Source organism: Rattus norvegicus, chromosome 14 (genome assembly GCF_036323735.1).
Source record: "Rattus norvegicus strain BN/NHsdMcwi chromosome 14, GRCr8, whole genome shotgun sequence".
Taxonomy (NCBI): Eukaryota; Metazoa; Chordata; class Mammalia; order Rodentia; family Muridae; genus Rattus; species Rattus norvegicus.
The window spans coordinates 31,608,886-31,636,484 of NC_086032.1; the positions used below are offsets into that span (position 1 = coordinate 31,608,886).

Consider the following 27,599-nt stretch of genomic DNA (forward strand, 5'->3'; position numbering starts at 1 on the left):
TAATCCCTATTCCTTTCCTCTCTGCTGGGGCACAGTAACTCACCCTAGTTGTGACCCTTCCCATTTTTTGTCATAATTGCCGCCCTTGGAAAACACACATTCAAGGGGGCTTCCCTTGCGTGCTTCACCGCTGCAGTAAAGATCCCAACCAGTATTGAGTATGTTCCCAGAAGATGTGGATGGCATTAGGCCAATTTGATGGTGATTTCTTCACTTCAGACTTTGGGATATTTCTACGCAGCCCCCTCCCCCTTTAGGAAGGCGGAGACTCCAGGTCAAATTTCAACTGTGATGGAGAGTTTTAGGTCCCCAGCACCCACGTGGTGGCTCACAACCACCTGGATGCTCCAGGGAATCCGTCCGTACCTGCACGCACACGGTACACGTAAACTCATACAGACGCACACACATACACAGGTATGTTGCTGGGAGTGTAGGTCAGGTATGAATCTGCTCAGTCCAAATTGGCCTGGGCAAAAGCTGTCCCACGCTCTGCAGGATGACGCGGCATTCTGGGGCGGAGCCCGTCGGCGAGAGCCCGCCCCCGACGCTGGCGTGACGTTCGGGCGCCGGCAGATGACGCGTTGGTCCGCTTTACGGCTGCTGAGCGTCCGCTACTGGGCTGGAAAGTGCAGGCCGCGCACTGTCGTGAAAAGGTGGGGCGGGAGTTCGCGGGAGAGTGGGGACTCTGGGAGCCACCGGCTGCTCCATCCCGGGTCCGGCCCACTTCCGCCGGGCTGCTGTGTGGTCTCCTGGGTCACTTACCTGCACCCGGTGCCATTCAGTGAAATGCAAGTGTACCTGATCCACGAAGTGCATTGTTACTAAAGGTGGCGGCTGCGTGTTGTGTATCAAGATGCAGATGGATAATTTACCAGTATTTATAGCGCCCAGTATAGGGAGAGCCCTTAAGAGCAGGATCTGTTGGTGACTAAATGGTTTCATTTACAGTTGTACATTAGCGACCCTCTTAATCTTAAATGCTATAGCACGAAATTTGCTTGCTAGATCATCTAGATCACCCTTTTTCAAAGTTGGCTTGTTTTTCTTTTATTTATTTAAAATTAAAGCGTCTCTGTGTGTGTGTGTGCGTGTGTGTGTGTGCGTGTGTGTGTGTGTGTGTGTGCGCGCGCGTGCGTGTGTGCGTGTGTGCGTGTGTGTGTGTGTGTGTGTGTGTGTGTGCGCGCGCGCGCGCGCGCCCAGCATGCTTTTTAAAAAGTACCTTTCGGGACTTGGTTCTCTCTTTCCATTTTGTGAGTCCGGACCATGATCAAACTCAGGCTTTCTGCTGTGATGACAAGTTCCTTTCTGAGCCATCTAAGGGACAGAGAGTCAGGGACGTAGACATAAAATTCAATGACTGAAATGAAAACTTAGGCAAGAATGAATTTTTGCCACTGGGAATTTTTAAATTCAAAGTAGAAAAACACCGTAATTATATAGACTTTGTGTGGCCAGTTTTGTAGTTAGTTTAAAAATGACATTTTCTTTTTAAAGAACTAAGTTATAGTACTGTTATTCTGTATGTTATTAGATTATATTTTCTTGTGCAAAATTAACAGTTACGCATGTGCTTGCTTTTTGGAGAAAAGGCAACTTTTGAACAGACTTTTTTTTTTAATTTTAGGTATGGGGATGTTTTACCTACATGTATGTAAGTGCCCCATGTTCCTGCCTGGTGTCTTCAAAGGCTGTCGGATCCCCTTGAATTGGAACTATGGACTGTATTGAGCTCCCAACTGGGTGCTGGCATGGAACCTGTATTCTCTGAAAGAACAGGTGCAGTTTAAATCCTAAGACAGATCTCCAGGTCCAGACTTGATTTTTGTAAAAAAATAAGTAGAATACATTAATGTGGAAAATTGGGTACTTAACAAAGTTTATTTGGGTATTCTGTGTTCTTATACAGGTAACAGTCATACGAGATACTTCGTTGCAATAACCTTATATTCAAAAATAAACTCATTCCCTGTATCCTGTAGAGTATACTATAGTTCATATAATTTGTTTAATGGCCGTTTGTGTATCTGAAAAATCATCTCTTGTATATACAAAAGTTAGATTTATGGAAATATTTATTAAAAAATACCATTAAGTATTAAAGTCTTGTTCTTTAAAATTTGATACTTAGAAATCACATTTCAAATTTTTTTGCACCCTTTTGGACATTTTTTTATCTTATGGGTTTAAGAAGGCTTTTAATTACCAGTTGGATGGTATAATTAAAATGATACAATTGAAGATTAATTGTATTTTGAATCAGAAAGTAAGCCACCTAAGTATGAACAGGTAAAAAACTGGAATAATTACGTATGACACTATATAACTCTTCTTTTTCTCTGATATGTTAATAAGATTCAGTAGAAAGTCTCCTTTGCCTTCAAGGAAACTAGGAGTTACAATATTTTTGTTAGCATTGATCCCTAGTGGTTTTTGTTTATAGTTTGTTTTTGAGACAGGATCTCTGTGTGTGGCCCTGGTTGTTCAAAAACTATATAGACAGACTGCTCTTACAGAGATCAGCTTGCCTCTGCCTAGGATTGTCTGTCTGTCTGCCTGTCTCTTTTTCCTTCTCATCTTTCTCTTTTCATATGAAATACTATTTGAAGTCTTCTAACCTATATTTAAAAAAAAAAAACCACACTTTTCTGTGAGAGGGTCTCACTAAGTAGCTCTTAGAACTCACAAAGCTCTGGAATTCACAAGTCCAAGCCTCTGTCTGCCTCCTGTGTGCTGGGCTCAAAGGCACGGGCTGGCAACCAAGAACATTATTTGTCGATCCTAATACTGTATTAACGTCTAACACTATTTAGGACCTAAATTGAAAAGAATCTATGGGCAACACGTGAGATTGAGCTCGAAGAGTTTATTTCTTGTCATTTTAGAATTTCACTATGATAAATGATAAGCCCTGTGTAGTGGATAATGGGCTGTAACTCTATAGGTATTAAATGAGGATTCCCTCTTGGCTTGTTCGTTTTCTTGCTTTGCTTTCTGGTAAAGATTGATTTGAGGCCTGTGGATGTTACTCAGTGACAGTGTGCTTGTTTAGCGAGCTCCAGGCCCTGGCTTTAATCTCCAGCGTTGCAAAAGAAAAACATTGAAAAAAGAAGTTAGGCCTCCTCTAGCTTTAATTCCCACAGGAATTTAAAAGCAGACTTATTTACATAACAGTTTATTTTACGTAAGTTATTTGAAAGTCACCATACAGAGGAACTTGAGCACTTTAAATTAATTTGTAACAAAAACTGAAAGTAAAAAAAAAAGTGAAGTGCTTTAAATTTAGTCGTATTGTTTATGTGCTTTAAAAATTTTTTTTTTTAAGATTGGTTTGTTTTGGTCTGGAGAGATGGCTCAGTGGTTAAGAGCCTCTTGCAGAGGACCTGAGTTCAGTTCCCAGCACCTACATAGTATGTCACAACCATTCACAACCCCAGTTCCAGGAGATCTAGCAGACATACACATAGATAACACATGCATACAGGCAAAAAAATACATAGCTATAAAGTATCTACAAAAAAGATTTATTTTCTGTCTATGAGTGTTTTGCCCACACACATACATGTGTACCATGTTCGTTTCTGGTGCCTACAGATGTCGGGAGATGTAGTTGGAAGCCCGGGAACTGGAGTTAGTAGTGCTTGTGGGCTGCCATGTGATTCTGGCAATGGAACCCAGCTAATTTGGCAACTAGTGTGGTTAACCAAGGATCCATCTCTCCAGCCTGTCCTATTTATATCAGTACACTGCAGCTGTCCTCAGACACACCGGAAGAGGGCATCAGATCCCATTGCAGATGGTTGTGAGCCACCATGTGGTTGCTGGGAATTGAACTCAGGACCTCTGGAAGAGCAGTCAGTGCTCTTAACCGCTAAGCCATCTCTCCAGCCCCTTTATTGCTTTTTTTTTTTTTTTTTTTTTTTTTTTTTTTTTGGTTCTTTTTTTCGGAGCTGGGGACCGAACCCAGGGCCTTGCGCTTCCTAGGCAAGCGCTCTACCACTGAGCTAAATCCCCAACCCCTTTATTGCTTATTTTTAAACATATATCCTTTTAGTATTGTGGTCAGTTGAGAAATAGACCTATAATTCTTCTTACTTAGTTCTATTATGTGAATGTCACATCCTTCCCACATGTTTAAGCTCTGATCCAGTGTTAGTTCGACTGTTGTCAAGTTAACTTTTTTATGTCATTTGCTTCTCAGCAAAGTTGCCATGGGTATTCTGTAAGTTTAGAGCTTCAGGTATGTATCTGTGATACAGAGTTTGTTTGGTTTAGTAACACAAAGCACTGCTGTTACCATAGGGACAATAGGAGATCATTTATTCTGAGCCGGATATGAGTGATCAGGTTTCAGGACCACAGATTTAGGTTACCCCAAAAATCACATCCTGGGGTGAAAGCAGGTCTATGAACTGGTAGTCGAAAGACAAAGGAAAAGTAAAATATCAAGGCATTTCAAATACATTGGTCGGAATTAGGTAGGTGGGTTCCAGCAAATCAAGGGAAGTTCTATTATAGGTTTGGGGTGTGATCAGGTGATGCTCTTAGCCCTGGCCTTGGTGGGAGCTAAGCTACTTATCTTCATAGTGGCTTTGGTTGATAGCCACAAGGACATTGGGTGGACTCGACGGGCAGCAAACCTGCTGCCGCGATAACCCAAGATAGTTTATCAGAGTATGCAACATCCCCAGTCTCCAGCCTCATGCATTTTCATCAGTCAACCCTGCAGAATGTTAAATAGACGGCTCTTATCTGGGCACTTCCTTTCGGTTCATTGTTTTGCAGTGCTGGGGCCTTGACTTGAGATCTTACACACTAGCAAAGGATCTATCACTGACCTAGATACCCAGTTGATGGTCCTCTATGCTAGTAGACATGTTTCCTCCTCACCTCCCGGAAACTCCCCTAACGTCTAACATTTCTCTCTGTGTGTAGATTTCTCGGCCCCTGGTGTTTAAACAAACCTCAGTAAAATGACTCTGCAGGAGTTGGTTCATCAGGCTGCCTCCATCTATCTGGATAGAACAGCTGTATGCTTTGATGAAGGCAACAACCAGCCCCCGGTGTGCTATACCTACAAGGCTCTGCTGAGCGAGGCTTCAGAATTATCCGCTTTTCTGCTAGCACACTGTGACCTTGGAGGAATTCGGGAAATTGGTCTCTATTGTCAACCTGGGATAAACTTACCCTCCTGGATTTTAGGGTAATGTTTCTAGTATAAACTGGTATTCCTCTAAGCTAATTTATAGTTTTTAGTACATAGTATATATTGTAAGCTATTGTTTTACTTACTATCAGATTCTTCTGTGTTAGCTTGTCATTTTCTAAAGACGGTGAAGTACACTTTCCTTCTGGTATTTTTTTTATTAATTTTCAAATTAACAGTTAATTTTAACCTGTTAAGGAAAGACTAAAAGTTTTTACTAATAAAATATGTAAATATCTCCAAAGTATAAAGGCCTCATTTGTCCATCATAAAAAAACAGGTAAAGCATTTTATAATTGTCTTTAGGTTAAAAAAAAAACAAAACCAAAAACCACTGAACCATCACTCCAGTGCCTGTTAACTCTCTTAAAATGTTATCTTCCTATATGTTAAGTGTTAAGAGCGCTTTCTTTTTTTCAATACTGAGTATTGAACACAGGGCCTTGTGCATGCTAAATGAGCTCTCCCCATCCCAAGTTGGGATAAGAAGTAAAAGTAGAATTTTACAATATTCCAGAAGTCATTGGGCGCAAGATAAAATAACTACAAGGCACGACCCTAAACTCTGTGAAATGCTAAGGAACAATAAAGTTCTTAGGGCCATCAAGGGCATATGGGAAAATTGTATTCATTGTACTAACCATATACGTGCCCTGCAGGATTCTTCAGATCCCGGCAGCTTATGCACCCATTGATCCAGACTCCCTGCCATCGTTAGCAACCCACTTTATGAAAAAATGTGGCCTAAAGTATGTTCTGGTTGAAAAACGGCAGATCACTGTAAGTCTTGGTGTTTAAGTGTATGAGGGTGTGTGAAGGGAAAGGGAGGGAAGGGGGGAGGGAGGAAGGGGGAGAGAGAGAGAGAGAGAGAGAGAGAGAGAGAGAGAGAGAGAGAGAGAGAACGAACAAACACACATGCAGCAAACATTGCAAGCTACCAGGCTTTGGTCTTTTGTTATTTATATTTACTTATTAAGACAACTCAGATTCTTTCAATTAAGCAGTTTGTAAAAATCAGCCCAAGAGGCTCTATTCAGAAGAGCCCCACTTTAAATATGCGCAGGTCAGGTCAGGTGTGGCCGTGTACTCTGTCATCTTAGAACTCAGGAAGCTGATGACGCCTCAGGATTGAGGTCAGTGTAGTCTACACAGTGAATTCCAGGCCAGCCAGGGCCACAGAATAGAGCTTATTCCCCAAAATCTAAAACCAACCAAGCTAAACATACCTTGTTTCATCCAGCTTCTTCCAGATCACACAAAAGCAGCCAGGTCAGAACCCTGCAGTGGCTGGCCCAGTAGCTAGCAGACAGCACAACTTCTGCCAGCTCTGCCCCCAGATGCTTGGTGTCCAGTCCTAGTGCAAGACTAGCAGGGAATCATGGTAAAGGAGGGGTTCAGGAAGTGACTCTCATTTAACAGTTTAGACCCGTGCTTCTGCCACTGGGGTCGGTTGGGTCCCATCACACACAGGTCAGGGCTGAACTCCTTTATGCTGATTATGCAGAATAATTGAGAATTCTCATTTCATCTCCTGTCCATACCAAACCTCATCTTCTCTGCCATTTTTGCACATTTTTGAGGTGCTTAGTGTCCTCCGGTGTCAGCTCTCTTAGATCATGAGCTCCATATTGGTGGTTGTCTGAACTACCCACCTCCTTGTTTGGAGACAATATTGCCTCTCTAGTCTCTGACCCTTTGTGTGGAGTTAACATTCAGTCATGAGCCATTATAGCTTTTACCGTGTTGTTTTGTGAGTATGTGTTTTTCTACATGTCTGCCTTGAAGGTGAGTTTAAAAATAAGAACATTTAATAAGTGAGCTCTGCCTCACTTCTGCCGTTGTCCCAGGATACAAGCTAGTACTCCCATCCTTACTTCAGCCACATTGGTGGAAAATGGCTATTTCACATTCTTCATGAAATAATTATTTTAACATGTTAATTTTATTTATTTGTTTGTTTTGTTTATTTTTTGAGACAGCATTTGTCTCTGTGTAGTCCCGGCTGTATCAGAGCTCACTCTGTAGCTCAGACTGGCCTCAAACTCAGAGGTCAGCTTGCATTGCCTCCCATGGTGTGCACCACCATCTTCCTGTTTAACATGTTAATATTTGTAAATTTCTTCTCTAACAGAAATTCAAATCTTCACATGAAACAGTTTTGAACTATGATACAGTTTCAGTGGAACATAAGGACCTGGTACTCCTCAGACTGCACTGGGAAGATGGTGCGGTGAACTCAGTGCTCAGTGACAGAACAGATAAATGCAAGGTAAATGACAGAGAAGAGCGAGTGAATGGTGAGAACGGGAGCCAAGAGAAGGGGCACATGGACATGCGGCGTGAGGGTTGCCTGGCCTATGTCCTACATACTTCAGGGACCACAGGGACACCGAAGATTGTCAGAGTGCCTCACGCGTGCATACTACCTAACATCCAGCACTTCCGGTAAGTTCTGTCCTTGGAATCCTGTCCTTGTGTTTTAAGCTGGGTGTCGTGGGACTCGGAGGTGTTTGAGAGGCCAGAGGCAGAAAGATTACAAGTTTGATGTCAGTTCGTGCTATGGAGAGAGACTCAGGACAACCAAACAAAATATAAATCTTATATTTTGAAAAAGAATAATTTTACGTATTTGTTTTATTGTAAATCTTGACCTCAATGTATAAACCTAAGTAACTGAACAATTGGATCCAGGCAAATTACAGAATAACCAAATGATTGGACAGAAGCTGTGCGTGTGTGTGCACATGTGTGCACATGTGTGTGCATGTGCGTTAATGTGCATGTATGTATGTGTGCATGTCCACACTGAACTCTGGGCCTCACATATGGTAGATAAAGGTTGTACCTGTGAGTTGTCTCTAACTCCCATTTTGCTTGTGACACTGGATGTCACTGAGTTGCCCAGGATGGTCTTGAAGTTGCTCTGCAGCTAGGCTGGCCTCTGCTTGTTATTCTGCTGCCTTAGCCTTCCCAGTCACTGGGACTACAGGCCTGTACCACCAACTTTACTTTTGGAGTTTTAATTATTAGTCTAAAAAGAGGAAGAAATGTTTCTTTGGCAAAGGTACCAATTAAGTATGGGAGGAAGGAGTTTTTCTGTATGGCTCTGTCAGGATAGGAGCCTGAAATGCCCAGTTCAAGTTTTAATTAATCCATTACATGATGAGGAGTCACCATAGATTTGCCTGTCATTAAGTTCCCCCTGGTTTCAGTATGAGTTTCTTCATGTGGATACCCATTTTATGAAGGAAGAAGCAGAAAAGACGTGAAGCAGTACAGGCATGGCCCTAGGGAAGTGGGGGCCGGAACAGTTGGTAGGAGGAGTCTGGTAAGATACTTTCATAATTTTATGTCATTAAAAAAAAATTGTTGTTCTTTTCTTGAGGCAGAGTTCCTCTGTGTAGCCTGGCTGTTTTGGAACTCAGCCTGTAGACCTGGCTGGCCTTGAACTCAGAGATCTACCTGCCTCTACCTCCCAGGGCTGGGAGTAAAGGTGTGCGCCACCACAGCCAGTTGGGATTTAAACTTTGTTGAAAGCCTGTTATAGTTTGCTCTGTATAATTAACTAGTAGGCTGAGGTAGATGTGTGAGGCTCTCTGCAAACACCATGGCTAGCAGAGTGTGGATCAGGGGAGGTAAGAAGGAAATTTGGTTCGACATGACTCAGTAGCTGGTGTTGGTTCATCACTCTGAGATTCCGACATGGCACAGTTTATTTTAGGCATATTTAAGCACAGCACAATTTGGGGAAAAGTTTCCTATGATAATTAACTCAATCCTGTGTGTACAACAAAGCTTAAGACATGACTTCATGGAAGAGTCTTATAAAGTACCAGTAACATCTTTTACAAGCTGTATTCTCTAGATTAAGTGGGGAGTCGGCTCAAGGTTAACAATGTTCCTGTAAGTGTCCCTGAAGGATAGGTAGTTCTGCAGAAACGTAAGGGTCTGACCTCCTGGATGGTGCAGAGGTCACCGGCTATTAACCGTATCTGTTCCCAGCCTTCTGGACAGCAAACAGGTCGTACATCCACTGCTTATCTGTAAACACAAGCACAACCATTTAGATTATCTAATATTTATACTAATGAAGACACAGAAGGTGTAAACTGAGGTAGAAACCTGCTAGCTCATTAAGGTAACTTTATTTTCTTAACTGTATACAAATATCTATTCACAAGCCTGATTCCACAAGTAAACTGCTAGCTCCTTAGAAATCCTCTTCTGTGTCATTCTACTGAGCTACTCTGCCTTTCTCTTGAGCTCCAATAAACCCAAGAAGGCTCTTAGTTCCTTTCCTAGAATAATGTTTTCCCTGTGTCCTGCCAGTTGCCTGAAAGCCCAAAGAGAAAATCCCTCTTACCTAGAGGTCCTTCATAAAAGTTCTTCCAAGCCAAAAGAGAGAATAGAGAGAGCTCTAGTAAAGGCCCGAGTAATATAAAAGAAATCTCTAACTCTTCCTCTACATCCTTGCCAGGCTGAACCATGACATAGTCATGGTGGTGGGGCTCCAAGCCAAGTCACTAGGTGCTGAACCATTTCCCCTTTATGGGTAGCTCCAGACCGCCCGTTTGCCTCGGTCATAGATCAGAGGCCACACGACCTCTTCAAGCAGCTTGCCTTCAAATAGGGGGAACCTTCCGTTCTTTAGCATTCTTATCTGTGGAGGCTTTTAGAGGCACCCAACCGCATCTCTTCAAGACTCATCCATTTAGGCTTTTATATTTTGCTAACAACTAGGATTTCTATACCCAATAATCAAATATCCTGTAACATACAAGTGTTTAACCTAACAACATGCATGCTTCCTACACAGAGGGATCCCAAGCTCAGGGTTCATAGTGAGTCCCTGGCTAAAACAGAAGGAAGGAGGGAGGAAAGAAAGTTTGCTGACTTAGAACATCTCACCAGGAAACCAGAGAGTATGTATGAAGAACAATTCCCTTAAAAATTGAAATTTGCAGGGTTGGGGATTTAGCTCAGTGGTAGAGCGCTTGCCTAGCAAGTGCAAGGCCCTGGGTTCAGTCCCCAGCTCCGAAAAAAAAAAGGAAAAAAATGGAAGTTTGCATTACCCATTGTGTGAGGCACAGATACTCCATAGTTAGATTTTTAGAGATTAAAAAAAAAAAAAACACACACACAACTCATGGGTTCTTTTTCTAACTTTTTTTTTAAAGATTTATTTATTTATTCTATATAAGTACCCCGTAGCTGTCTTCAGACACCAGAAGAGGGCATCAGACCTCATTATAGATGGTTGTGAGCCACCGTGTGGTTGCTGAGATTTGAACTCAGGACCTCTGGAAGAGCAGTCAGTGCTCTTAGCCGCTGAGCCATCTCTCCAGCCCTTTTTCTAACTTTTTAAAAAGATAATTTATTTATTTTTGTGTGCTTTATTGTTTACCTGGATATATGTCCGTGGGAGAGTATCGGATCCACGGGAGCTGGAGTGAAGACAGTTGTGAGCTGCCATGTGTGTACTGGGGATTGAACCAGGGTCCTCTAGAAGAGCAGCTTGAGCTCTTAATCACTGAGCCATCTCTCCAGCTCCGATTTTTAAAGATCTTTATGCCACACTTAAAGTTGTTTTTTTTTAAAGAGAGTCAGTTTTCCTAGGCAGTGATTTGCATGTCCAGTTTAAAAGCAGTAGCATAGACTAAACAAATCTGTGTTCTGATATCCTAACTTAAACTCTCCGGCTACTCTTTGTTCTCATGCAAGAAAGAGTTCCAAATGGTAGAAAAAGGAAAGACTGGGTCTGCATTAACATTGGTGAGTAAGCTTGACTTGTATGGGAACATTCAGGAGGTTGAGAGAGGAGGATTAAGACTTCCTGCCCAGCCTGGGATACATTGTAAGACCTTGTCTCAAAACAGACAAATGAGGGGTGGAGAGGTGGCACAGGGGTTAAAAGTGCTTGCTGCAAATTCATGCAGACCAAAGTTGGAATCCCAAGACCCATGTAACAAGCCAAGCATCTGACACATTCTGTAACTCCAGCTCAGAGAAATCCATGCTATTTTCTGGCCTCTGGTATCCTCCCCGTGCATATGCTGTGCAGGTAAATGTACACACACACACACACACACACACACACACACACACACACACACACACACACACAAAGAGTGGATTATTATTAGGAACTGACTCTCACACACAGTGTGGCTGAGAAAGAGAGCATGGGTGAGTGGCTAGGAGACAATCAGCAGCAACCCCTCAGACATCTGCACAGTCAGACCACAGTCAGTGGGGTGGAAATTAAGTGCAGATCCAGCTGCTGCTGCTGCTGCTAATTTTTAAAAAAATATTTTATTTTGTCCTTAATTGTGTGTATATGTGTGTAGATACCCGTGAGTATGTTATGTGCATGCAGAGGCCAGAGACCTCAGTTCCCTCTCGAGCTGGAGTTAGCTAGACTAAACTGCCTGACCTCTCCGTGGGTGCTGGGAGCAGCGCTTGCTCTGCACCACTGAGCCATCGCTCCAGCCTTGTTTGGTTTTTCATTCAGGAAGAAATCTGACTGGCTCAGGATTGATAAACGCAGCTGATTGCAGACTGGAACGTCTGACTGAATAACTGACAGAGAGTGGAGTGCTTGACTAAGTGGCAGCCACCAACCTTCTAGACTCTGGCTTCCTCCTTAAAGGCAGCCTATGTCACTGGAGGTGCAAATCTGAAGTCCTAGCTATTGGAAGGCTGAAGCAGGAGGATTGGGTTTTAGATGGTAATGAACCACCATGTGGGTATTGGGAACTGAACCTGGATTCTTTACAGGAGCAGGAGGTGTTCTTACCACTGAGCCATCTCTCCAGTCCCTCCTTAGGGTGCTTTAGGGTCTGTGCACACCCGGGCTTAGGCCTTCCCCATGACAACTGTGCTCTGTTTGCCTTCAGGTCGCTTTTTGACATCACTCAAGAAGATGTTTTGTTTCTGGCTTCTCCTCTGACCTTCGATCCATCTGTGGTAGAGATATTTGTTGCTCTGTCCAGTGGGGCCTGCCTGCTTATCTCGCCAACCTCTGTCAAAGTGCTCCCATCAAAATTAGCTGACGTTCTCTTTTCCCGCCACAGAGTGACTGTTCTACAGGTAACTTCAGTAGCAACAGAAATGTCTTCTTCTGCATTGTCTAGTGTTAGGTGTTTAGAGGGCCCTTTATATTTCTGAGGTTCTTCCTGGGGCATTAGTGACAGTGTAGTTAGCTCATCAAAGGCTACCTGCTGCCTTGTGACATGTTTAGTTTAAATGAAAGAAGTCTGTCCATCATGTCTGTAGGGCCGCTGCACTGCAGGTCCTCCGGCACTCACCTGGAGGGCACTAGGTGGAGGGTTGACTTTGACTGTGGATGTGCTGTTGGGGTGCCTTCCACCACAACAGTCAGGCATACTGTGCTTCCTGCCAAGAGCTAGATATTACCCCATTGCATGAGTAGAACCTGAGCTCTAGGGAGCTGTCATCCTGAGGCACCCACATACAGACAGGGGAGCAGAACACTCATATAGATAAAATAATCTAAATTTTTTAAAAGATCCTACATTATAAGTAGTTAAAGATCCCGAAGCCAACTGGTTGTACCCAGCTCATGCCCTTAATTCTAGCAACTGAGGCAGACGCCGCAGGTGGATCCATGTCAGTCCCAGGCCAGCCAAGCTGAGTAATATGACCCTATCACAGAAAGCAGAAAATAGAAAAATACCGAAGACAGTGCTGGGGAGATGGCTCAGCGGCCAAGAGATCGGAGTTCAGTTCTCAGCACACACATCGGGTGGCTCTTGTAATTCCAGCCCTAGGGAATCTGACACCCTTTTGTGGCCTTAATGGTCACTTGCACATATATATGCACATACCCACACATGATCGCACACATATACACATAATTAAAAAGTCTTAAAGACAAATCGAAGATAGTCTCATGTGGTTGCATGCACTTTAAATTCCAGCGCTCCGGCAGATCTGTGATGAAACCCTGAGTGGTTTCACCGAAGAGATAAAGATGGGCCTTCCACTACTTTTTCTTAAGGACAGAGGGAAGGGGGAAGGAAGAGGAAGAAAAGGAAGAAGAGGAGGAAGAGAAGAAAGTGGAAAAGAAGAAAAAGGAGGAGGCAGAGGAGGAATTTCCTATGCAGATAGCATGGTCATGGATCTAGACAACAGGAAGGGCAATGGGGGGAGACGCTAGGAGTCCTGGGCATTTAGCAACACTGGAGGATACACACTTGGTGTAAAAATCCACTGTACTTATATGTATAAATACATGTACATACTCATGCATTTCCATGTATGTGCATTTCTACTAAGGAAATGCCTAAAGTAAAACTACAAACGTACTTTGTTACAATAACATAAAAATGATAAAATAAGAACAAGTTTAAAGAGTAGCAAGACTCGTCCACATCTCACATTTATGTAGAAGCTGCAGCATGGTCAAAAGGGCGGTTCTCAGTAAGTTGTCTGTGAATTATGTTACATGTATTGTCCTACCAAAGCCCAGAAGACATTTGTAGAAATTCACAAGTTGACCCTAGATTTTATACAGAAATGGCAAAAATAGTCCTTGGTGATATAAAGGAAATGAACTGTTTATATGTACAATAACACGGATGGAGTGTGAAATATTTTCTTAGGGCTTTATAAATAGGGCTTGCCAGTGGAAACTTACAGCCGCAGGGCTAGAGAGCGGTCCCGGTGAGAGGATCTCCTGCTCTCCTACAGGGCACGGCTCGGCTCAGCACCTGTGTCTCGTTGTTAGCAAATGCCTGTAACTCCAGTTCTAAGGCATGCGCTGCTCTTACCTGCTTCTGCAGGCACACACACATACAAACATACCAAAAATAATAATAAATATTAAACTAAAGAAAGAAAACACAGTCTTAATGTCCACATGGGCTCCAAATGCAGAGTTTGAATTAATTAGTGTTGTGTTTACTTCAGGAAGGGGGAAAGTGATTTGAATGTGTTTCCAGGCAACGCCAACATTGCTGAGAAGATTTGGATCTGAGCTCATGAAGTCCACTGTGCTGTCAGCGCATACTTCTCTGCGAGTCCTAGCCCTTGGAGGGGAAGCCTTCCCCTCACTGACCGTCCTCCAAAGCTGGCGAGGCAAAAGCAATAGAACGCAGATATTTAACATTTATGGTATCACAGAGGTATCCAGTTGGGCCACTTTCTACAGGATCCCAGAGGAGATTCTTAATTCTTCTGTGAGGTAAGGGCTTCGGTATACTCAGAAGAGGGGTGCAAGGGGAGAGGCTGTTCCTGTCTGAGGCCTTAGCATTAATGCTGGGGGCAGTGAGTGAGTTTGGCTTGTGTGTGGCAGTTGAACATGGTGGCTGTTGAAGTCACATCCTTATGTGGGAAGCACACCCTTGCCTGGAAACTGTTCTCCTAACCCTACTAATAGGTTTGTCAGGCACTGTTGGGATAGTTTGTCTAACGTTTCAAGTTAATCCAAATTCTTTCCTGTAACTCATGACGAGATCCCGGCAGACCCTTCTGAATTGGTAACACATCTCTTTCTGGCAAACTTGTTCCTCATGCAGTCTTTGAACTGTAAACTGTTTTGTCTTTACTTGCTATAGTGTGCTCTTACTCCACTGGGCAATTGTCTATTCAGATGTAAAATTTAAACTTGCTCTGTGCTCTGGGTTGTGTTTGGCAGACTCGAGTCCCCTGTGCAGCTGGGGTCTCCCCTACTTGGAACAGTGGTCGAAGTCAGAGACAAAAATGGTTCTCCAGTTCACGAAGGCACTGGCCAAGTATTTTTAGGTTGGCTTATATTTGTTGGTTGATTTTTTGTTTTCAAAAAGAAAAATTAGCTTCTTTTGTTATTCATTTTATGATTTTTTAATGTGGCGTGTACTTTTCAGTGATAAGTTTTAATTGTTTCATAATCATGAGATATTTAGAGTTTACCTGGATTACTTACATGCGGTTTCTAATAATTTAGAAAGTTAACGTGAAATGTTAGCATTTGTAGACAAAACCGTATCTATCAGTGTTCTAAGGATACGTTGAAAATCATACATAGTTTAACAAATAAATGTAGCTTTATCTCTTTACTAACTTCCTAAAGTTACTGTGCTAATTTTATCAGGTAGCATTTAAAACTCACCTCATTTTAATACAAATAGTCAAGGTTGGAATCTTAGTTACTGAATTTTAGAGCTCCTTTGACTCTGATGTTGATAAATCCATTTTCCATGTATTTTATGACATTGGAGTTTGTCTTTGCAAGGTGGGAAGAACAGAATTTGTTTTCTTGATGAGGAAATGACAGTGCCCCTTGGCACCATGCGAGCCACAGGAGACTTTGTGACTGTAAAAGGTGGAGAGATATTTTTCTTGGGAAGAAAGGACAGCCAGATCAAGCGCCATGGCAAACGTCTGAGCATCGCGCTTGTGCAACAGGTAAGGAGCCACCTAAGGATTACACTTTTTCTTTAAAGATTTATTTATTATTATATATGAGTATACTGTAGCTGTCTTCTGACACACCAGAAGAAGGCATCGGATCCCATTACAGATGGTTGTGAGCCACCATGTGGTTGCTGGGAATTGAACTCAGGACCTCTGGAAGAGCAGTCAGTGCTCTTAACCACTGAGCCATCTCTCCAGCCCTTAAGTATTAAATCTTAATCTAATTTAAAAAAATTTAATCTACTAGTATGTAAGACAGTAGAGGCACCTGTCACCAAATTTCTATGCTAGATTTTCTATCAGCATTGCCTAAAGCTGACATCTTTGTATTTGTAATTAATCACAGTAAAAGACATGGAGGTGTGTGTGGTGACACGTGCCTGCAAACATCACTCAGGAGGCTGAGGGTTACAGGCTCGGCCTGAGCTGTAGCAGGAGCTTATCTAAAGTAGGAAATCCATGACTACAAAAACTACAAGGAAAGGCAGAAAGGCGCGAGTGCTCACCGTGTCTCTTAGGTTCATCCGAGAATGTTTGGTTGTTTTGTTTTGAGGCGAAGTCTCTTTTTGTTCCAGGCTTATCTGAAATTCCGAGGCTTCCTGCCTCAGGCTTCCTAGTGTTAGGGTACAGGTGTGAGTTCCCAAGCCTGGCTTGAAGCAGCCACTTTTGAAATAACAAGGGGCTGGAGAGATGGCTCCCTGGCTAGCAGCTCTGACCGCTCTTTCAGAGGACCTGGGTTGTTTTCCAGCACCCACATCAGACAGCTCCCAACCTTGTGTAACTGCAGCTGCAGGGGAACCAGCACATTCTGGCCTCCCCAGCACCTGCACCCACGTGGTGCATATAGCTTACACAGGTACATGTACATAAGACTAAATAAAGTAACAACATAGATTTGAGATCTGTGAAAATACATTGGTTTATTTGCTTTAGAATGCATTAGTTTTGAAAATGGTAACTCTCTGTTAGTAGGAGATACCAATAGCAGCCATTTCTTTTTAAGGATCCCAGGTGTTTTCTGGAACTAAATTCAGCAGCACTGAGTTTACACAGCAAATCCGAGCCTTCAGGAGTTCGCTTCTGGATGTTCCCATGCGTAAACGAGGGTAATCTCTCTTACAGGTAGCTGAAGAGCTTCGCCAGGTGGAGTCCTGTGCAGTTACATGGTATAATCAGGAAAAGTTGATTCTCTTCATCGTATCCAAAGTCGACTTAGTAAAGGATTACATCTTTAAAGAATTGCAGAAACACCTTCCAGCACACGCCCTGCCTGATGACATGGTGCTGATTGGTTCCCTTCCGGTTACCTGCCACGGTAAAGTGACACAGCAGGGTGTGTCTGTCCACCATGATGGGAAGGCTCAGTGAGCAGCTGAGATCGTGTGATGGTGGGCCAGGGAGCAGAGAGAAGGACGAAGATGGGCTTTGTCAGGCTGTCTCCTTGATGCTCTCTGTGCCCCCAGCCCACATCCTGGAAAGGTTCTCTCTGAATCCTTCATCCTCTGAACATCCTCACACACACCCAGGGTACCCTCAGCCTTTTGGGTGACTCTGGATCCAGTTAGGTTGGCCCTGAAGGTCAGCCATCACAGCTGGTCAGTGTCTGTATTTCTGAGAGATCACCAGAGAAACGGAACTAATGTATAGATATATAAAAACATTACAGGGACTGACTGATAGAGCTCTCTCTCATACTATGACTGCAAGCTGGACACAGCCTACGTGACCTGAGAACCAGTGGGGCCACTGGTTTAAGCAGGGCATCTCACATATACAGTGAGGTTGAAACAAACATTAACTCCCTTTTTCTGGTTTGTGTTTTGTTCAGGCCTCCAAGGGTTGGGCTGACCATAGCCACTTTGGAAACACAGTCCCTGGTACTGAGTCCAGTTGTTGATAAGCTTATGTTAGCCTCCAATATCATTTTAGATACACATTTTTTAAAAAAGATGTATTTATTATGTATGAGTACACTGTAGCTGTCTTCAGACACACCAGAAGAGGGCATCAGAACTCATTACAGATGGTTGTGAGCCACCATGTGGTTGCTTGGATTTGAACTCAGGACTTCTGGACCAAGAGCAATCAGTGCTCTTAACCGCTGAGCCATCTCTCCAGCCCTAGAGACAGTGTTTAATCAGTGTTAAACAGAAGGCCAATCCTATGACCCTGTCAAGTTGACACATAAAATGAACTGTCACAATGGTAGAATTGGAAATCTGCCTAGTGATACTTAGCTTCAAATGGTATAACTTTTTTTGCAATAGTAACTTGATAGAAATTTCAGGGTAGTTTTAATTTCAGTTGGTAGCCCAGGCTACAAAACATATACTCTTGAATATCAGCCACAGTGCCACATGCCTGTCATCCCAACACTGTGGAGACTGAGGCAGGATGATTAGGAAGCTTGACACTAGCTCGAGCTGCATAGTAAGACCTGCTTAATAAAGGAAAGTGTGGGGCCAGAGAGGAGGTTCTGCTGGTAAATGTGGTTGCTGTACTTGCCTAGTGGTTTGGTGATTTGATGGTATTGTGATAGGAGACACTCAAGTCCTGAAAGCTTACACCACACACACACACACAAACACACACACACTTTAGATGTTTTATATATGTATATGCATGTATAGTGCCTTACTCCATAACATTTACTCTCCATGATTTTTATTTAACCGATACTTCAAAATATAGCAATTGCTTAGTTATTCATTATGTTTAAAAAAAAATTGATACATTTACTTAGAATACAAAATAATGGAATCCATTATGACAGTTTTTTTTTTTTTTTTTTTTTTTTTTTTTTTTTCTGAGACAAGGTTTCTCTCTGTAGCCCTGGCTGTCCTGAAACTTGCTCTGTGGACCAGGCTGGCCTCAAACTCAGAGATTCCCCGCCTCTGCCTTCTGAGTGCTGAGATTAAAGATGCACCACCACTGCCCTGCATGTTATGACATTTTTATACAAGGTACATTTCGTTCCTTGTGCCTCACTTGTATGCAGTGCTCCCCCCACCCCGCCCGCACTCCTGCCCCATCTTGAGCGCTTTAACTTAGATAAATGGCCTCTCTTTTCCTCATACATGTTACTCACTGCCATCTTTGTGGCCTTGGCCACAAACTGCTGATCTCCATGACTTCTGAGCTTTACAGTGGAGAGTGTGACCAATAAACACAGTGGCTCTGGGGCTGAGTGGATTCATTTGCTCATTTTATGGGGTGGAGTCACACCTAGGGCCTTGTATGCTCAACACGTGCCCTACTACTGAGCCACAAACCCAGCGGCTAAAGTCCAAATGTTATTTTAACGTTTGCTATTTCTCTTCATATTAAGGTAAAGTCGATGTTTCTGAGCTAAACAAGATATATTTAGACTACATAAGCTCACAGCCTAGGAATAAACTCCATGGAAAAGAGGAACTTTGGGGAAAATTACAGTGTTTATGGAAGGTACAACTTTTTAAATGCAAATTTATTTCTATGATTTGTTCATTATAGGGGATTTTAGTGTCCCTAGTAAGCCAGTAAAGCTATTTTAGGAATGTTATTGCTGCCCAGATGCCAGTTAGCATACCTTCCTTAATCCAGTTTGTACATAATAAAAGTTAGAGTGTTTAATTAAAGGTCTTACAAAGAAATTCATTGAAAGTGGGGTAATTTAAAAGGTGCCAGTGTCCACTTACTGCATGACTTTCCCCTGAGAGGGGCAAGGCAGTGCCTACTGCTCCTGCCATGGTAACACCATGCTGTACTGAGGGGCTAGGTGCTACACTTTGGGTTCCATCGTTAGCCTTGAGAAACTTGCAGTGGCTACGTGTTTCTGCTCAAGGCATTTTTAGTGTGTGTCTTAATAGGTAAGCAAACTTTGTTAGATAAGATACAGACATTAGCTGGGCGGTGGTGGCACTCATCTTTAATCCCAGCATTCAGGAGACAGAGGCTGGCAGATCACTGAGTTCGATGTCAACCTGGTCTACAGTGCTAATTCCCAGACAGCTAGGGCTGCGCAGAGAAACACTGTGTAAAAAACAAAAAGAGGTTCTGTGAAGTAGGTACATTTGATTAGTAGGTCTTAGGAACTGAGGGCTAAGTTCTTATCACTCCACTTGTAAAGCTGTTTGACTTAAGTGAAATGGACAATGTTATTTCCATGTGGGGAATATCAGCTGTGAGGACTGGTAGGTAGAGTTGATGTTTCTGTGAGTTTATCCCTATTTTATGGGTAGGAAACCTTCTTTAAACAGAATTATATTTAGTGATTACACAGTGACCCGTGGCAGAGTTGGTAGTGCTGTGATGACCATTAGTGTAGAGAAAATCATTTTTTAATCGAATTGTTAGCATTTCCCTGCTATTTTCAATGATGCTATCTGTGTTATAGGTTTAACACTGTAACATCTTTAGGTTTGGACCATTTGCCTCCTTCTCCCTCTCTCGTCTGTAGTCTATCCTGTGTCTCCCTGAGGATCCAGAGTTGAAGGTCCCCGACAACTCCGTCTTTTTGGATAGTGGTGGAGATTCCCTCAAGTCCCTGTGGCTCCTCGGTGAGGTGGAGAAACTTACTGGTGCACCCGTGCCTGGCCTTCTGGAAGTAATTCTCAGCAGCTCCTTCTTAGACGTTTACAACCACATCATTCAAGCCGTGCTTACACGGGAGGACCTGAAAGGCGACAGGCGCTACACCACCAAAAGGAAATTCAGTGACCCTGATTCAGAGGAAACCAGCGGGAAGCCTGCACGTCTGGAGGCCGCCTGGCCTTGGCACCGAGACAGCGAGACAAACTCTGTGGTCGCTCTGAGCAGAGGGAGCCAGACTTTGTATCTGGGCACTGGGAGGCTTTTAACTGAGTTAGGACTCTGCCCTAATGCAGTCCATCCCCCAGATTTAATTCCACAGACTAACACTGAAATACTGAAAAGCCTAAGTCCTCCCGCTCTGGATGAAACGTTGGAAAAGCCACCGCTTTCTCAGGAGAGGAGCCCTGGGACTGGGGCTGAGCCGATGGTGTTGCGTGAGCGGTGGCGGTCAGACACAGGCAAATGCGTAGATGCTTCCCCTCTGCTTGTGGTAGCAGCTGTGGGGGATACGTCCTCCACAACCGTGTATATCGGCTCCCACTCACACACAGTGAAGGCAGTGGACCTTCACTCTGGGGAGATGAGGTGGGAACGGCGTGTTGGAGACCGGATTGAGTCCTCAGCCTGTGTGTCTAAATGTGGGAACTTTATTGTAGTGGGTACGTTTCTGACTCTGGGGCTCGTAGAGTTAAATTGAGAGAGAGTGTGTGTGTGTGCGCGCGCACGCGTGTGTGTGTGAGTGTGTGTGTATGTGTGAGTGTGTGTGCGTGTGTGTGAGTGTGTATGTGTGTGCGTGTGTGGTGACTGTATGTGAGTGTGTGTGAGTGTGTATGTGCGTGTGTGTGTGAGTGTATGTGAGTGTGTGTGTATGTGTGTGAGTGTGTGTGTGTGTGTGTGGTTGTTTGGTTGTTGTCACAGGTCAGTGGTTAGTTAACTCTGTACTGCTTAGCAGCCTGGATATAAGCCTGGTTCTCTGTTGTGAACTCTGACATTGGCAGGTCGTTGGACTTCACTTTTCTCACAGATAAAGTGGAAACATAGAACACGATGCTGTAACACATTGTGTTTAGACCTCCTAGCCCTCAGCAGGTCCCCTGGGTCAGGAATCTTGGAGGCTGACGATCAAGGCGACGCCATGCTTCTGTAGGCATCTAAGGCTTTCTGGACTGGAAGACATGCTTGCCAGGTGCCTCAGGGACAGCATCGTTCACATGGTGCTCGGGTCCTAGGCTCGTTCTTAGCTCATTTCTTGCTGAGAATATTCAGCTTGTGCCACATGAGCCTCTCTGTAGCTGTCTGAATGTTTGCAGGATATAGAACTGACCAGAGTGGGTGATCCCACAGGAGCCACATGGTGCCTTTTAAGACCTAGTCTCTGAAACTGGAGACTACCATTTTTGCTTAATTTTGTTCATTGAACATAAATCACCAAAGTCCAGTCCATGCCCTGCGGAGAGTCCATGTCTTGAAGATTATCTAAGAATTTATGGGTGTATTTTAAACCCCTGACAACTATCAGAGTTATGAGCAGGATTAAGTGAGCCATTAGTACACCAGTGAGCCATTAGTACTCTGCAAGGCACAGATGAAGCTCTCAGTGAGTGATGGCAACATTGAATCTGGGGTGAGATCAGAACCATGTAAAGTGTAGGCAGTGAGATGGTCCTAAATGGCTGCCCTCACATTCCGTCCACTTCCCCTGATTTGGATGCCCATGTTTCGCCGTGTCTCTAGTGTCTTCATTTGCAGGTTTTTGATTTTTTCGTTTGTTTGTTTTTTACCATTTCTACTCAACTACATCAAGGTCTGGGATCTCTGCTACCTTCTCATCCACAGCCACCACTTGGGAAAAGAAGTCCAGTGCATAGTTGCTAAGAATGCAGGCGCTTAGATTTATTAAATCCTGACACTGCCACGTGGTCCTGAGTTCAATTCCCAGCAACCAGATGGTGGCTCACAACCATCTGTAATGGGATCCGATGCCCTCTCTTGGTGTGTTTGAAGACAGCTATAGTGTACTCATACATTAAATAAATAAATAAATCTTTAAAAAAAAACCCACAAGACCCAAAAGTAGGCTGGGGGTGTGGCTCAGATGGCAGAGTGCTTACCCAGCGTGCTCAGGGCGCAGTCCTAGCACTGTATAAACCAGGTGGTGTATGGTGCATACTGTAATCCAGGACTCAGAAAGTGGGGCAGGGGGAGCAGAAGGCCCATCCTCCCCTAATAGAATCCCTGGGGCTAAAGACCCTGTCTCAAAAAGAAGCCCCCGATACGTAGGAAATGCCCAGTGAACACTGGTGGTTACGAATGTGAGCTCTTCTCTAACAGTTCTAAGCATCTGTCTTTCATGTATGGTTACCTTCGGAGTGGAAGGAGGGACGCTCTGTGGTGCTGGACACTTTATCCAGCAGCAGCCAGGGTGGATTTGAATCCAGTTCTGTCAGTGTGGGTGTGGATATGAACTTCTGAAATCAGAAGACAACTGGTAGGAATTGGTTCCGTCTTTCTCCCATGTTGCTCTTGGGAGGTTGTCAGGCTCGGTGACAGGGGCCTTTACTGACTTAGCTCGCTGGTCTGTAGAACTGGTCGCAGCGGTGTTCACTGTAACTGGAGCCCAGGAAGTGAAGGCCTAGGGCTGGGTTGATGGCATGTGCCAGCACACCAGCACTAAGTAAGGATTGTACACAAATGACTGTCGTTCCGTTTCTGCTTTATGTGTGATGAAATCTAAATCAGAGGGCTGAACAGAAATATATGTAACGAGAGTGAATAGAAATTATCATTATTTAAATATTTTATATCAGTGTATCTCAGTCTCCACTTTTATATTTTGTTTCTCTATAGGCTGTTACGATGGATTAGTTTATGTTCTAAAAAGTAATAGTGGAGAAAAACATTGGACATTTCCTACGGAAGATGCTGTCAAAAGCTCACCAGCCGTGGATCCAACCACAGGACTCATTTACGTCGGATCTCATGACCAGCACGCATATGCCTTAGACATTTACGTAAGAATTTCATCTCATCAGTGTTCATCATAAACACAGAAGTGGAAGTAACTGTCACGTGCTCTCGAGTCTGGGATCAGGAGTTAGCTGTAGGCCAAGCATAACACTGGGTCTGGAAAGAAGTGATTGGTTCACGTTGAACATCTTTAGACATTTTTAGCTTCTTTTATATTCCTGCAATATAAAAAATTCAGAATGATCGTAACAGAAAAAAATCAAAGTAAGATATTTTAGGGGCCCATTATATGAAAATAAAAACTACAAGAAATGGGCTAAGATAGTTTTTGAAATAACAGTGAATCAAAACTCTCTTATTGGTATACATAGAAATAACAGTAAATATAAGTTAATTAGAAAGATGCAGATGAAAACAAAAACAAGGGACATGAACACATAAGATCCCAGGAAGAAGGTGCTGAGGACGAAAGTGTCTCAGACCTTTCGTCCTCAAAGCCACGAGAATGAGACTCTGAGACCTGGAAGCACATAGATCCCCATGCTATGATGATTGACAGCCAGTGTCCATGAGAGATGCCAGCCGGGAAGACATTTGAGGACTGTGGATAAAGCTCAGCTGGTACAGCGCTTACCTAGGACGCACGAAGCCTTGTGCTCGATCCCTCACACTACACAAACCGCTGGCTTACGTATAATCCCAGTTCTCAAGAGGATTGGCAGTGCGAGATCATCCTTGGCTACAAGCTGAGTTTGAGGTCAGCATTGCTACACGCCTTAAAAAGACGACACCCGTTCACAGTAAGTTTAGTAAAGCAGCACTGTGCCGGAGAACATTCACGCCCTTGGACCAAAGAAATGTTTTCCTATGATTTTATTCTGGCAAAATAATCAGAAACAGACACATATATGCACAAAGTTGTTTGTAAGATTGAGTAATTAGTTTCTAACAGTTTTTAGATCAGGAAGAGATATTTTATTTTGAGTATAATACATTAAAATTATTTTAAGTCATTTTATAAAGTCAGTGGAGGAAACATACCAAGTTGCATATTCAGAATGAGTATACACATGCACACACACAAGCACATGCACTAACTTACCCGCCTGAAATCCCAGCACGGAGGAGGCAGAGGCAAGAGGATCCTGAGTGGGTGAGGAGGGCAGAGGGGAAGAGAAAAAAATCTGCATTCCCCTGGACTGACAACAGCCTCATGGTACAGCATGAGCAAGGCTCTGGGTTCAATCCTAGCACCAGAAGGAGCAAAGCAAAACAGCTGAGCCTAGCCAAAACTTAGCTGCCTTGTATACAGGCTTATTAACCACATCACCACACAATTCTTATTTGCAGGAAAAGAAGTGTGTCTGGAAGCTAAAATGTGAAGGAGCTCTCTTTTCTTCTCCGTGTTTGAGCCTGGGTCCACACCATCTGTACTGTGCTACGCTGGGCGGACTCTTACTGGCTGTAAATCCTGTAGGTATAAAGTAACACTTCTTGGTGTATTACCTACCTTTATTTTTGATTTTGATGTTTAAAGGTCTGAAAACTTTTCATTTATATATAACACATATATTAATGCCTTAGAATTCACTTAAAATGATTGAAATTATTTGGAAAAACAAGTAAATAGGAGTTTATGGTTTTATCGTTACTTGTTCCTTCAACTATTTGTAAATGTTAAAAGATTTGTTTTTATGTTTGTAAGTATTCTGTGTGTTTGCATGTGTGTCTGTGTACACGTGTCTGGTACTTGAAGAGGTCAGAAGAGGCATGGGATCCCCTGGAACTGGAATTACAGAGATGATTGCTGGCGGCAGTGTGGGTGTTGGGGTCAAACCTGGGTCATCTACACGGACGACACGTGCACTCACACAGTGGGTCCTCTCTCTAGACTCTGCTTGAACCTTTTTAGACAAGATTTTCTTAGTCATGTTAATCCCTCATAGTGGTGAACGCCTTTAATCCCAGAACTTGGAGGCAGAGGCAGGTGGATCTCCGAGAGTTCCAAGTTATCCTGGACTACCTGGTGACACCCTTTCTAAAAATACACCAAGTAAAACAAGCAAAACAACAACAGAAAGCTTCCTGTTTGTTGTATAGGATAGATCTTGTTAATTTGTTCGAATTGTAGAAGTGGTTTCCCACTCTAAAGCTGGTCTTTGTGTAGTTCTGCTTTGCCGTGTGCTCTGGGCTGACATTCACCGTGTCCCAGCTCTCCTCAGTAAGCACTGACTTCCTGACTGTGTGTGGGTGCCAGCTTCATCAGAGCGCCAGTGTGTCACTGCCACTCTAGTTTGAAGAGTTTTCTTTTGGTGTAAAATGGCCATGCGTGTAAAGGCGCTTGCTGCCACACCTGACAACTTGAGTTCAGCTCTTTCCCATGTGATGGAAGGTGAGAATCGGTTCACACACGTCGTCCTCCAGCCTCCATGTGTGCTTCATGGCACGTGCTCACACACAGGCATGTGCACACGTACAGTAATAAGTGTAACTTTAAAGTGCTAAAGGCCCGTGATTGGTCGTGTGCTCTCCAGTACTATGATTGCTTGGCCCCGACAGGCTACCGGGAGTCTGATCTGGAAACGTCCCTGTGGAAAGCCGTTATTCTCTTCCCCACGGTGTTACCAGCACTACGTTTGTATCGGCTGCGTGGATGGCAGTCTGCTCTGCTTCTCACACTCAGGAGAGCAGGTAGGAAGACGTAGTTCTGTGTGTAACCCCTCCCCACCCCCAGCCCTGGAGACTGAACCCGGACTTTTCTTTCTTGATCAGTCACTGTTCTGTTATTGAGCTGTCTTCTCAGCCCTTGGTTGTTTAATCTCTCTCTCTCTCTCAATCTCTCTCTCTCTCTCTCTCTGTGTGTGTGTGTCTGAGGTTGATGTGTCTCCCTCAGTCACTCTACTGTGTGTGTGTGTGTGTGTGTGTCACCATATATTTAACTTTTTATTTCTTTTGATAATATGTCTTACTGTCCTGAAACTCACTGTGTAGACCAGGATGGCCTAAAACTGAGATCTACCTGCCTTTGCCTCTTGAGTATTGGTATTAAAGGTGTGTGCCAAGTGGCAATGCTAAGGTTCTTGTTAAAGCTTTAAATCGTTACACTCTTTTCAGTGTAGTTCCTTCCTGCTTTGCTTGGAAAACTTGAGTAAAACATGGGGATTTTAGGGTATTTTTGTTTTTTCTGTTTTTTTTTTTTTTCCTAGAGCTGGAATTGGAGCCAAGTTCCACCCCCTGTTCAAGATCGTTTTTAATAACATACGTTGAAACCTAATGCAGGTTTTTCTTTATAAACCGTGTCTCTGAACATACCAGGATTTCTCAAGTATGCCCAAGGTTAATTGTGTAATGTTCTGGTGTGCCTTATCGTGGTTTTTCCCACTGGAGCAGTCTAGTGTGAGAGCGCTACTTCCCAGAGACGGGTGCCATTTCTGTGTTATGAGTTACCCAGTGCCTCCATCTCACCTCTCCCGTCTGTATGACTTGGGTGTCTCGGTCAGGAGAGTGGATGGTTGCCCTCTTCCCCTCTACAGGTTTGGCGCTTTTCTGCTGGAGGACCAATCTTTTCATCCCCATGTATCTCTGCATCAGAACAAGACATATATTTTGGTTCCCACGATTGCTTTCTCTACTGCTGTAGCACGGAAGGCGGCCTCCGGTGGAAATTCGAGACCACAGCCAGGGTGTACTCGACGCCCTTTGCTTTCCCTAACCACCTCTGCGGCAGCGGCACACTGTTGGCAGCGGCGTCCACCGACGGGAAACTGTGGGTCCTCGAGTCTCAGAGTGGAGAGCTGCGAAGTGTGTACGAACTCCCCGGAGAAGTCTTTTCTTCTCCCGTGGTCTGGGAATCAATGCTTGTTATTGGGTGCAGAAATAATTATATTTACTGTCTGGATTTATCGTGTGGTGATAAAAATAACCAAGTGTAGCCCTTATAAGTATACATCAGTGAGATGGTTCGGAATGTCATTGTAAAGCTTATGGATGGTTTTATATTAAAGATTCTATTTTAGTTAATTTGTCTGTGGTTATTTCAATAGAGAGCAGCCATGTCTACTTCCTATGGAAGCGGCAGGACCTTCTAGGATAAAGGTAAAGCCCCTCATGTGTTAGTAGTACTTCTGTGTGATGGTGTGCTGGCTAGTTTTCCGTCAACTTGACATAAGCTAGAGTTCTCTGAAAGGAAGGAAACTCAACTGAGAAAATGTCTCCATAAGATTGAGGTGTAGTTAAGCCATGGCCTCTGCATCAGCTCTTGCCTCCAGGTTCCTGCCCTGCTTGAGTTCCTGTCCTGCCTTCCCTCAGGGATGGACTGTCCTGTGGAAGGGTAAGCAGTTTCCTCACAGCAAAGGTTAGCCCTAATTAGGACAGGCAGTTAATCATGTGCAATAGACGCGTTTTACTTCATCAAAAGAACACTGCTCTGGTTTGAGTG

The 27,599-nt window shown here is 43.7% G+C and overlaps 1 protein-coding gene across 10 annotated transcripts; it reads left to right on the top strand.

The window, feature by feature from the left end:
- The first annotated feature begins 602 nt into the window (after window positions 1-602).
- On the top strand, window positions 603-27,181 carry Aasdh (aminoadipate-semialdehyde dehydrogenase). Of its 10 annotated transcripts, none has more exons than NM_001399022.1 (16): window positions 603-656; window positions 1,628-1,779; window positions 4,936-5,203; window positions 5,866-5,986; window positions 7,338-7,651; window positions 12,103-12,295; window positions 14,170-14,411; window positions 14,865-14,971; window positions 15,441-15,613; window positions 16,745-16,937; window positions 18,951-19,066; window positions 20,061-20,853; window positions 23,042-23,205; window positions 24,512-24,634; window positions 25,721-25,852; window positions 26,695-27,181. In NM_001399022.1, the coding sequence occupies exons 3-16, from the start codon at window positions 4,974-4,976 to the stop codon at window positions 27,091-27,093; spliced, it is 3,300 nt and encodes a 1,099-aa protein (NP_001385951.1). In that variant the 5' UTR covers window positions 603-656; window positions 1,628-1,779; window positions 4,936-4,973; the 3' UTR covers window positions 27,094-27,181. The 10 variants fall into 10 exon arrangements, with proteins under 10 accessions (NP_001385951.1, XP_038948863.1, XP_038948856.1 ...); XM_039092935.2 differs by having other exon boundaries at window positions 611-830; window positions 26,368-27,181; XM_039092928.2 differs by having other exon boundaries at window positions 611-830.
- The last annotated feature ends 418 nt before the right edge of the window (window positions 27,182-27,599 follow it).

Bases quoted from the DNA above. Each gene is read 5' to 3' on its own strand.
- Aasdh (NM_001399022.1), top strand. From the start codon at position 4,974: ATGACTCTGCAGGAGTTGGTTCATCAGGCTGCCTCCATCTATCTGGAT. The intron at 12,296-14,169 runs GTAACTTCAGTA...ATGTGTTTCCAG, and splicing joins ACAGAGTGACTGTTCTACAG to GCAACGCCAACATTGCTGAG. The intron at 16,938-18,950 runs GTAAAGTGACAC...CTTCATATTAAG, and splicing joins CCTTCCGGTTACCTGCCACG to GTAAAGTCGATGTTTCTGAG.